Source organism: Cyrtonyx montezumae, unplaced genomic scaffold, assembly GCF_038088225.1.
Source record: "Cyrtonyx montezumae isolate F1298 unplaced genomic scaffold, pur_monq_1.0 scaffold_3, whole genome shotgun sequence".
NCBI classification, from domain to species: domain Eukaryota; kingdom Metazoa; phylum Chordata; class Aves; order Galliformes; family Odontophoridae; genus Cyrtonyx; species Cyrtonyx montezumae.
The window spans coordinates 120,228,879-120,241,850 of NW_027072034.1; the positions used below are offsets into that span (position 1 = coordinate 120,228,879).

Consider the following 12,972-nt stretch of genomic DNA (forward strand, 5'->3'; position numbering starts at 1 on the left):
ACAGAGCTTTTGGCTAACTGATGAAAATCTGCCTTTAGAATTTGCAAAGGAGATCGTGCAAAGTATTATCTGTCAGAGTTACTGGAGTTACTGTGTCATTAGTAAACCTTCTTTTCTCCCACAGTATCATCTTCTGTATCTATTGCAAGGTAGATAATTCCTCTTACAGTTTCTTTTATTTCTTTGTTTTTTATTATTCCAAGTTAGTGTGACATTTTGGCACATACTTTTCTGTAGCATAAACACTGCTATCCATCCACTTATCTAATATTATTATTTTCAGTCCTTGTTGGTCCTTCTTGTGGGATGCTTTTATTTCTTTCATATCAGTTTTAGGTAGTATGAGTTGATGTGTTTTTTCCTTTTTTTATTTTTCTCATATATTGATCCCCATTTAGGTACCTCTGTCCCAAGGAGTACAGTTATTAGAATGAGGAACACAGTTTCTCATGAGAGATTCACCAAAGTTTGAGGAAGTCAGGAGGAATTCTGTTGTGAATGACTTCCTTACAATAAAGCAATTATGTTGCAGAACTTTTAATTTGAAGCTATCATAAATTTTATGTTATCTAGCTATAACAAAACAGTACTGTCTCATACAAATTTGAAGTTACTTAGCTGTCATACAACTCTAATATAGTGTAAAATGTTTAGATGAGCAGAAATTTCTACCATGGATCATTGATGAATTATAATGTGTGTAATTTTGTAAAGAAGCAAAAATGAGGTGATGACATTCCTCTGAAGAAGGGAGTAAGGAAATAGTTATAGTTTTAATTGCAAAAATGATAATTTTGATAGAACATAATTCTCAGCAGCTGTTGCTAATTAAAATGTTCATACAGGCTTCCCGACTCTAGAAATCTTACTGAGTTAAAAATTTACACATTTAAAAAGGAATTGCAAAATGTACATGAATTGGTAGTGAGAGAAGCATGTTGTACAAAGCTGATTTAAGTGGCCTTTATTTAAATCATTTTCTTATTTCATATATCTGAAATATTACAATTAGAGCATCCAAACGATCATGTATATGCATATGTTTGAAAAAAATCACATGAATATGAAGATGCCTAGTTTCCTATTCTGTTTTTAATAAGTGCCTCTCTGCATTTTTTTTAAAGAAGGAAGCTCTATCATAAAACAACATTTAATAGATACAGAAGCAGATGGTAAAGAGAGATTTATCTATTCTGAAATTATTATTTTTCTTTCACAAGTTCTGTCATGTTCTTTCTGAGCATTCTTGCAGTATCAGGATTGCACTAACTACCTATAATGAGGTTTTTTAAACTATTATTATCTTTGTTGAAGTGTTCCTTGCCAATATACATTTTAGCTAGATACTGCAATTGCTTTAGTATCATGCAAAAGAGAAGGAACAAGATTCTGGCACCTCATATAAGAAATGTTTGCCTCCTACATGGTATGGATACAACTGTGCAACATCAAGTTAATATTTCTAAAATAAATATTTTTGTTTGTTTGAATAGGTGAAGGGGAGTGGCAATTCTGTTAGTTAATATGCTGTCTTGAACACCTAAGGCTTTGGAGTAATACCAGCTTCCCTGAGTGGTGAGAGGGGAGATACTTCCTCATTGCTGCCCTTAGGAAACTCAGTAGCATGTAACAATCTATTTAGTCAGGAGGTATACTGGGTGTAGGATTTGTCCTTTCTTTCTTTCTTTCTGAATAACTCCAGAAGGTGATAGAAAGTTGAGCAAAAAATTGGATTAAACTTGGATGGTTTTTAATAAACTTTGTGTGAATTTTCAATATTATTCGTTTCCCAAATGTTGAAAAACTGGCCTCTGATTCCATATGGGCTGTCTATTCTCAATTGACTCAATATTTAAAATCACATTCTTAAAAATCCTTTTTGATCCAATTAAGTTAAGAGTTGCAGACGAGGAAGCACTGCAATACATGACACCATTAGGTTTGTCACAAATCTCATCAATAAATATACCACATAGCCTAAATATATACGTATATATATTCATAATTATTGTTCATCGCTTCATGAATATTTTTTATGTATAAAGTAATCTACTGAGATTTTGAATAATAAGAGCAGTTAAGTTACCATTTCTAAATGTCATGTAGAGACTGATAAGGTACTTAGTTCTTACATACCTGCACACAGAAATGTTTTAGAAGTGCTCAGATGACAAGTATAGCACGTGTCCAATACAGATGGTTGTATCAAAGAGGTGTCTCTGTAGTATTACCTCTTCTTACTTCCAACAAGTAAATATAATTAAAAGCTTTCATATTGTTTTGTAGTTATGGCTTAGATCTGAGGCACAGAGGTGATAAGCTTTATTAGCAAGTGCCCAAATAAGACATGTACTCCCTAATGCTTTGCACTCTGAGAAAACACTTAAGGGTACCAAAGAGAAGACCATAGCACACTTGTCTGAATCCAGATGGGCAGATTTGCATGTCCCAGCTGTATACTCAAAGGCCCTTGAAAACACCAGGTTATTACATGCCCTTGTGGCAATTGTGTCTTGTTTTCTTAGTATATTTTACTTTCAGATCATGTACTTTTCAAAAGAGAGCATGTGTCTCGGTGTCTGAGCCTGCTTGGCCAAGAGGTCCTTCCCCATTGTTCAGCATGGCAAGCAACAGAGAAGACACAGAAGGTCCTTGGCAAGGAGCTAGAATCATGCAATTGGAGACAGGAGAGCCTGCTGAGAGATGTGGGCAGAATAGCCCTGCCTGATCCTGTCTAATGCTGGCACATCCTGCTTCTTAGAGGGCTCTGCGGATCTTTCTGGAATCCAGAAAAGTGTTGAGATGGCAGGCACTAAGGCTTTAAGCAAGGACTCAACTCTAAGAACCTGGTAGGCAGCAAGAGAGTTGTTTCTAAAGATTGTTATTTATCTTCTGTTACATAATTTCTTTTGATTTGCCAGCTGAAAAAGTGAATTTTTCTAGGTGGTATCTAGACAAAATGTTGAGTTTTGTTTCACATAAGTGTCTAAGTTTTGCCCTGTGGAGGTCATGATAAATGCACATCTATCAGAGAGCTCAAACTACCTAAGGACCCTTTCAGAGCAGCCAGGCAATGATAAATTATCATATGATTTGCTGGAGGTTGGACGGTATGTACACTGTTTAGGTAGTTTATACTATTTGTAGGAGACTTAATAAGTAATAGTTCTGTTGGTTTCTTGTCATTTTCGTATTGCAGTTGATAGCTGAGTTGCGTTGTTTAGCTTTCTGGGTGTTGTGTATGTTGAAATATATTTGTAGAAGCATAGCATAAAAAAAAAGGCAAGAAAAAATCTCAAAAGTATAAAATCAGATTCATTTTCTACACTAAAACAGGCTAAACTAGTTTTGTCATCATCTGTCATCTGCTAGTAGCTGTATTTCTGACATACAGAATTAGAGTTTATGTGCCACCAGCAGATGCAATGATGAAAGAAAAAAATGTGGCATTATGACACTAAGTGTAATAATACTCCAACCTACAAGCGTTTGTACTTTCTGACAGATACAGCATCATGGCATCTGATTGACACTACTTAAAATCACACATAATAGGTAAAAGCTCTTTCATAGTTGAAAATTAAGATTATAAAATACTATTTAACTAATAAATTGGTGGAAAAAAAATTAAAAAAAAATAAAAAAAATAAACTCAGCTATTTCACACAACTTTCCAAAATGAAATCTTTAGTAATTTTTTTAAATTATTAACAATTTTATGCATTTTCCAGCAAATAATTATTATCTTCTTTTGTGTGTCAGTTATGTTCACCTGCAGATTTTTATACCATATAAATGATTTCAATGACTGAGAGGATCCACCTAATACCCCATATAAATGATTTCAATGACTGAGAGGATCCACCTAATACCATTTTTGATCTTAACTATAATCAAATTATACTACGAAAAAAGCTTTTGTGTAGGAAATTTGTCATACTGATTTAAAATTAGTAAAGAATTAAGCATTAGTGGCAGTAAGGGGCTCACAAAAATGTTTTGAAATTTCTAGCCATTACCTATATACTTTTGAGTTACTCAGTTAGTTTAGTTTCTTGGGACAAGTAGATAAAAATTAGAAATATTCTGAAAGAAATTCCATTTTATTTTGATGTGAAAGTATGAAAAGAATTTATTGTAGTAAAGGAAAAGAATAATTGTATCTGTAGGTTTATTTTTTCTCAGTGAACAAAAAATTATGTTTGTGTGTGCCATTGATATTTTAGCAACACTGTATTAAGCTTTTATCAATATAATGAGTAAGCAATCCAGACCCAGCATAAAGTGAAATTAGTAAGGACAAATGAGCATTTTAGCATAAAGGTATAATTCCAAAAAGAGGAAATTCCTTATTTGATTGGCTTGAATGCTTGTAAAGCTGTGTGTTCCGTATTTAGTAAAGGTGTAAACATTTTCAAGAGGGAAAAGAAATACGTTTTGGATATGCGTGTTTTTTCTTTTGTGCCTGTCATCTCTTTAGTGAAGTGCTTAAGTTATTTCATATTTTGACTCTGTGCAACAGAAGCATGTGTTTTTATTTTGTCTATATGCTGCTGGAATGTATGACTTTTCTTCCCCTAGGCCTGAATATTAAATTAATGAAGTGTATACCTGACATGACACAATCAGCTTCTGCTGACACAATAAAGATTTTGTGTGAGGTCTGTAATATGATTAATGTATTTTTTGGATGGTAATGAGGAGAAGCAAAAAGTAGAAGGCATAAAACTAAAAGTCCAAACAAACAAGAAAGAATGGAAATGTACTTTTGACCGTTATTAATTTTAAATTCTCATCTGTTTCTGCACAATAAGTGATTCTGATGGAAGAAAGATGGAAGGAAGGAATTCGGAAGGAATTAGGAAGGAAGGAAGGAAGAGGAAGGAAGGGAGGAAGAAAGGAAGGGAGGATGGGAGGGAGAGAGGGAGGGAGGGAGGGAGGAAGGAAGAAGAAAAGGAAAGAAAAAGAAAGAAAGAAAGAAAGAAAGAAAGAAAGAAAGAAAGAAAGAAAGAAAGAAAGAAAGAAAGAAAGAAAGAAAGAAAGAAAGAAAGAAAGAAAGAAAGAAAGAAAGAAAGAAAGAAAGAAAGAAAGAAAGAAAGAAAGAAAGAAAGAAAGAAAGGAAGAAAAGAGAAAGAGAGAGAGAAAGAGAGAAAGAGAAAGAGAGAAAGAGAAAGAAAGAAAGAAAGAAAGAAAGAAAGAAAGAAAGAAAGAAAGAAAGAAAGAAAGAAAGAAAGAAAGAAAGAAAGAAAGAAAGAAAAGATAAAAGATAAGAAAAGAAAAGAAAAGAAAAGAAAAGAAAAGAAAAGAAAAGAAAAGAAAAGAAAAGAAAAGAAAAGAAAAGAAAAGATAAAAGATAAGAAAAGAAAAGAAAAGAAAAGAAAAGAAAAGAAAAGAAAAAAGAAAAGAAAAGAAAAGAAAAGAAAAGAAAAGAAAAGAAAAGAAAAGAAAAGAAAAGAAAAGAAAAGAAAAGAAAAGAAAAGAAAGAAGAAAAGAAAGAGAAAGAAAGAAAGATCTGCATACTACCACTGTCACCAAGACCTTAAAATCATGGATAGTTAGACAAAACATTTCAGTGATCAGTTTAAAGATATATAATTCAAATGCTTTGAAAACTGTTTACAGCAACTACAATAAACTTTAAAAAAATAAAGAAGTTGCTCAGCTAGTTTTGAAGTAGATGTTACTAAAACTGTTCTTTGAGAAAGCCCAACATTTTAACTAGATAAACAGCTGCTACTGACTAATTGATGGGTTATTAAAAAATGACAGTTCCTTTCCTTTACAAAACTGCAGGATGTGAAGGGCAAGGAATCAGTAAATATGAGAAAGTTTGCCTCTTTATATAACCCTCTAAAAGAAGATCTTGTTGCTGAATATTGTTATTTTTAATATTAAATTTCAGGAAAAATTACAGGAATCATTCTACATTTTTTACATTTCTCTTGAACAATGAACTAGAGTATGATTGGATTATTTTCATGTGTATTTAGCTACCTGAAAATGAGGAATTTAGTTGAAGGTGACCACATAGATCTCTTGTAGTTAATGAAAGAGAGAAAGAGTTTCATTTGTAGTTTCATACCAAAATCTTATAAGGTTTAGCATGTGAAGGTCTACTCTTTCTTCATGACAAGGAGCTTTGATAGCAAATTTATATTGGCTTAACTTCTGGATGTCTACGTGAGATGAAATCCACTTAATATATACAGAATCTGCTCTTCATTTTCCATAAAGAAACACTAATAAACAGTGATTCCTGGAATTAGAATCTTCTTGCATCCTAAAACATGTCTTTCATAATTGTTACACTATGACAGACATGCTGGAATTTCATTTTGGGGAAGAGGGATCATAAATTGGATTAAATATAATAAAGAATTACATAATTAATTTTACTTAAAAGGACCATGGTATGTCACATCAGTTTACTACTTTTTTCTGGAAGATAATAATGAACACGTTTGATTTTTTAAAATATATTAGAATTTCATAGTACTGTAAGATTATAAATGACACAGTAGTTCATTTGAGATTAAAAAGCATAATTAAAATACATGAATGCTGCTGAATTAAAATCAGGATATGTTGTAACAAACATGGAAAAAATGATGACAGAATTTGCACTTTACAGACCTATTTTGATCCCTGAATTAAAATAGTGTTCAGATTTTTTTCTTCTCTCCTTTTCTGCAAAAGGAGTATAATTACAAGATGTATATGTGTTATATGCACACATGTACAAGTATATATACATATGTATAAGCTACTTGAGTTCTTTTTGTATGTGTATAAATTTTCCATTCCTCTGATGCTACTAATAGTTATGGACTTCAGTATTTTAAATATATAATTATATATAATTGTATTTGAACAAGTAAAGAAAAATCCTTCCAAAGAAAGCTGAATGTAGAGTCTGGCTGGACAAGTGCACTGTAACTGAAAAAATACTGGGGATAGGGAGTTGAGGATGAGCAGCTAGAAGACTATTGGAAATAACAATCTAAATGCTCTGTATTTTGTATCTGTATTTCAGTATAGTTTGCAAAGGTTTTGTAGAAATTGCTTTTCAATAAATGATATCTTTCCATCAGAAGCACGCTGAACTCCTGCTGGAGTCAGCAACAAGTCCGTATAAAAAATGTGTACAACATAAGTACACAAATGCAATGAGGTATCTATGGGTTTTAATTTTTTTTTTCTCAGAAGATTTACAAATATAATAAAGAGAAAATGTCTTCATAGACAAACTTTAAAGGCTACAGGAGTAAAAGAGAAAGTAAACTTCAGTGTAACTCAAATAATCTCTTACACACTGAAAATACCAAGGAAGAGACAATTTATCAATCAACAAAAACAAGAATGAGAAAAAATTGGAAGAATTTCCATGTGCAAATCGTGTGACTCTCAGAAGAATGGTAAAAGCCCTAAATGATGTACATTCTCTAGAATGTATTTACTGATAAAGAAAACCAACAAAAAAAACCTATTCTGAACTTACTGCCTCAATGCCCCCAATCTAGTATTTCTGAAAATTTTAGCACTTATTGCATTTTTTATTTTTCTGTCAGTACTTTTTAAAAATGAAATTCATATATTTTTATTTTTAGGTCAATTATTTATATATTAGTAGGGAACATCGTTTGAAACACTATTTTTATATTTTTTAAATTCATTTTGCCATTTTCTATATGTGATAATTCCTTTTAATTTTTTTTAAATAGTGTAGGAAAAATGCATTATTCTTCTGAATACTAGTTTATCACTCAGAGCTATCTAACAAAATACAGATTTTAAAGAAGAATATTCTAAGACTTGAAGCACTGCAATTGGACAGAGTTCTCCTGTATGACACTATTAATGAAATCACTCTTGTGGGTTTTATTAGTATTCATTTGCAGTCTCCTGACTCTTGAGGATTATTACCTCCTGGTTAGAGTGGCACCTGGTGCTGAGTCAATCATAGTTCAATTTAATGGACTTCAGTTTTTCTTCTGTCTTGTATAATATTTAAGAGAAAAGAAATAAGTTGTATTGCTCTAATGATTACAGGTTATAACCTATTAATCTTTTTAACCTAAGTAAAACTCCATTCCTAGTAGATCTCAAAAAAATATATATATATATGAAAAAAACTATAAATGTAGTGAATAAGTAGCTCTAGATAGAAAAAAAAAATGTGGTATTGAGCCCTTAGGGTATTGTGGAAATTGTCATTATCATTTTTAGGCTTCCTTGTCAGACTGGATTAAACCTCATTTATTCAAAAGAACAGGAAGTGATGCCAGAAAATCCAAAGAAATATGTATTTCCTCAGAGAGCTAGTTATTTTATCATTAGGCAAGAGGCCTAATCACCACATCCAAACATGCAGCAAGACATCACATCCTCCTTTCCTTTTAGCTAAATTTTCTCCATTGACCTTGTGTCACTGAGCATATAGCCCATGGTGGTCTAGAACTACTCAGATGGGGACAAACATAAATGTAAGCTCCAAAGCAGGCATGTCCAACCCATGAGTACAGGCTGCATGAACACTTGGACATCTAGTAATGTGGCCCCAAAGGAACGTAATCTTTTAATATTAGGTGATTTATATTTTGAATGGGTGAGTTATGCACAGCTCAAGCACAGACTACAGGCAACAGCAGTACATTGTGGAAGAAAGGGTACAGTACAGGGCTAACTCCTCTTCTTGGGACCACCAAACACATTCAGTTCAATTGAAACCCATGTGTATTATATATATTTCAATCTGTGAACGTGTGTGTATGTGTGAAGACACACATTTTTTATTATTGAGCAGACACATAAGTTTTAATATTATTAAAATTGGGCTTGTGTTATTTCATGAAACAATTGAATAAATTAACATTCACTGAGGAAGAAATATGCAGAATACTCATGATATGCTGACAAACTTATAGTCTCAGAAAGCTCACAGAAACATATTTTTTTTAGTTGAGATGATACATTTACTGTATGTTTTCAAACCAAATGTAGAGTTGCAATTGGACATTCAACATAAAGAAAATTTTGATCTATCTACTAGACCTGTCATACCAGAGAAAAGTATCTTTTGCTTCACAATCACGTTTAATTAATATCATCACTTTTGGGGATTTAAGGTCAATTATTTTCAAGGATGAAGCATCAGAAGAGTAAAATTTCATCAAAAACTTCTGATGAGCACCTTGAGAACCCACTAAGAATTGCAGCCACTTCATCTGAAGCAGATATTGATACATTAGCTTAAAAAAATAAGACATAATAGCCCACTAATTTTATGCATTTTTTGCCCTCTTTTTTATGCTTTAATAAAAATACATATAAAATAAAGAAATATAGTTACTTATATACATTAATTATATCACCAAGTCTTGCCTGACTTTCTATGATGGTATAACTGCATCAGTGGATGATAGAAGAGGCACTGATGGGATCGATCTGGACTTTAGTAAGGTCTTTGACATGGTCTCACAAAGCATCCTTCTCTCTAAATTGGAAATATATGGACAACATGGATGGACCACTCAACAAATGACAAACTGGTTGTAAGATCGTACCCAAGGATTAGTGGACAGTGGCACACTGTGTGGGTGGAGATCAGTGACAAGTGGTGTCCTTCAGGAGTCAGGACTGGAAATGATATTAAAATCTTCATCATTGACATCAACTGTGGGATCAAGTGCACCCTCAGCAAGTTTGCAGATGACACCAAGCTGTGGAGTGCAGCCAACATGCCCAACTTATAGATCTGTCTTGACATCAAGCTCTTTTAAATAGTGTTCTGTTATCTTTTCTCATTTTCAAACCCGTATCAGTGTATAGTTAGCAGCAAGATTCTTCCCTTTAGAAGCCTGGATGAGAGTAAGATATTTAAAAAGTTTGTGCAATATTTATGTGATAAGAACAGATACATGGATCTGAAAGTTATGTTACCTTAGGATAGCTTGGAATGGTAATGTAGACAGACACATTTTCTTACTTATTATTAATGAACACTTGTTAAGTTTACAAAAAACAGATGTGACATTTCTATGGCAATTAACATTTATCTAGACTAGTAGTAAGGTTAGAGCAGTAGTTGAAATTGATATATTTTTCTGTTGCTAATTCCAAAAGCATATTTTCCTGTAATTTAAACAAGTATATTGTATTGTACAAGACTACAGAAATTTTTCAGTGTATTAGTTATAGCAGAACTCTGGTGGTTGTTAATAAATTATCTGCCATTTAAATGTTATTTAAATTTGGTCTTTTTTTTTTTTTTTTTTAATCTAGATCTTCCAGCAAAGACATGGCTTCAAATGAACGAGAGATTGTGGTGTGGGTTTGCCAAGAAGAGAAGATTGTATGTGGCCTGACAAAGCGTACAACATGCGCAGAAGTGATTCAGGCTTTGCTTGAGGAACATCAAGCAACATTTGGAGAGAAAAAAGTCCTCTTTGGAAAACCTGGTGATTACTGTATTGTAGAAAAATGGAGAGGCTCCGAGCGAGTCCTTCCTCCTTTGACAAAGATTCTGAGACTTTGGAAAGCCTGGGGAGAAGAGCAGCCCAATTTACACTTTGTGTTGGTAAAGTCAGATGCTTTTCTTTCATTTCCATTGTGGAAAACAGCTGAAGCTAAGGTAGTACAAAACATAGAAAAGCAGTGGGAACTCAGTCCAGCAAATTACATGAAGATGTTGCCAATTGACAAGCAAAAGAAAATTGTTAGGAAGACTTTCCGGAAACTTGCCAAACTTAAACAGGACAGTGTTCAGCAAGATAGAGATAATATGGAGACACTGATTCATTTAATCATATCTCAAGATCATACAATTCATCAACAAGTCCTTAGAATGAAGGAACTTGATATGGAAATCGAAAAATGCGAAGCAAAATTCCATTTAGACCGCGTTGCCAACGATGGAGAAAATTACGTGCAAGACTCCTATTTAATGATCAATCCAAGTGAGGCTGAGCAGCAAGGGAGTAGGGTAGATGATCCAAAAGAGATGCATGAATATTTCAGCAAAAGTGAGGGAATTTTACAGGTTGAGGAGAGATTAAAACATCACAAACAATTAATCGAAAAGCTGTGTGCTGAAATAGAAAAAGAGGTTCATGGTATATGCTCTGAAAAAAATGGAGAGGTTGTACATACAGAAGGGGCTACTAATGCTCAACTGGAAAACTCAGATTTGGACAATGTAAAGTATGAGTTGGAAAAAAGTATGAAAGATGGTCTGAAAATCAATTCATACCTGAGCTGCATTCAGAAAGAACTTACCTACAGAGACTCACTGCTTCAAAAGAAGGAAAAAGAATACGAACTTCTTACAGAAGAATTTAATTTACTACATGTTAAAGACAACATTGAAGTAAGGCTTCCATCAAATGAAGAGCCACCTAAGGGCAGTGGCATCTCCACTAACAGCATTGCAGTTCCTGATTTCATTCATAGAGTGACTAATTTGGACATAAATGATACTGACTCTGACACTGGAATCAGTTCTACACACAGTCAGGACTCTGAAATAACTTCTGGGGACATGGTACTGTTATCAACATAGTTGAAAACAGTCATGCATTTATGAGAAATCATTTTTTGGAGGACACTAAAACGAATAGGCAAGCCTTGTCTTGAAAGTTCATCCCTTCAATATGTTAAAAATGTAGCACAACTCTAGCAAAGTAAACTGTGTCTATATGCTTCAAAGCAGTCTTATGCATTCACAGCTAATAGATGCATAGGTTTTGGTAAACTAGGACAGACTGTTTAGTTGTAATATTGATTCTCAGTGAACAGGAGCATTCTGACTTGTTTGGACCAAAAGCCTGTAGATTTGACCTAATCTTTAAGTCCACCTCTACAACTCTCTTAACTTTTTGGGAAAGTGAATTAGAGATTAGATGAAGAGCTTGATTTTCTGCTCTGTTATAGTGGCTTTATTCAGCAGGAGTTTCCTTGGCTTTAAGCTGCTTTAAAGGAATATACAATTAAGCATATGGACTCTTAAATTAAAATTAATATTTATGATGCTATAAAACAAACAAAAAAAACAGTTTCGTTTATATGACACAACTCAGTTTTGAATTACTAGGATGATAGTTTCCGAAACACTTAAGTCCCACTTTAAAAATGAACATACAAAGATCGTTAATTTCTGTTTTCTTTCAGCAGCATCCAACTGCTGGTAAAGTCCTTGAAACTCCCACTCTTCTGCTCTTACTCTGCAGTTGCCGTGGTGATGCTGTATGGACACAATTTCTGCCAGAGGGCATGTCAGAACTACTTGCCTCCTGCTTCTGCAAGTTGATAAATCCCAAACTCACACCTAGCCCCAGGGGCATTTTCAGGAAGGCTGTCTCCTGCTTATCTCAACAGTAGGATCTAGTGACTTGGGCCTCCTTAGATCATGACTATGAAATCAAACATAACACAAGCGACAGGCAGGAACCAGACATTTTTGACTACTGGTTCCCAACAGTCAGGTAGTTATGCTTCTCAGATAGCAGATAGGTTGTCAAATTCTGTCTGATACTGGTTTGGAGCAGGGATACAGACATGTAATTGTTATCTCCTTGATATAAGGATTTTAGGATACAACTACAGCTGGTCCACGTTATATATCTAATTAAATATTGGGCCACAAAGGGAACAATAATGGAAAACAGGAAGCAGAAAAAAGGAAACAAAAGATTTTTATAATTATGTGGTTAAGTCAAATTATTTCAGTTAGAATGTAGTAATTAAGCTGAAATACTTCACCAATGAATGCTGAAAATTCAAAATTAGGTATATAAGTCTTCTCAGTTACTGAACAAAGTTTCTAACTCTGAGCTAGAGACTGCTGACAAAGAGGACACTGAATAATTTCTGGGTTGCACACTGAGGGTTGCTATGTTTATATTTTGCAGATCAATTTGTATAATGCTTTTGAAAATATAATGTAAACCTGATTAAATGAATTGAATGGAGAAATAG

The 12,972-nt window shown here is 33.4% G+C and overlaps 1 protein-coding gene across 1 annotated transcript in view; it reads left to right on the plus strand.

Annotated features, from left to right (window-relative positions):
• The window catches only part of RASSF9 (Ras association domain family member 9), a 28,538-nt gene extending 15,864 nt beyond the window's left edge, over positions 1 to 12,674 (plus strand). Inside the window, exon 2 of the mRNA XM_065743214.1 lies at positions 10,282 to 12,674. Coding sequence (XP_065599286.1) covers positions 10,282 to 11,557 — 1,276 coding nt within the window. The 3' untranslated portion in view covers positions 11,558 to 12,674. The remainder of the gene's footprint in view (positions 1 to 10,281) is intronic.
• Positions 12,675 to 12,972: the final 298 nt, after the last annotated feature.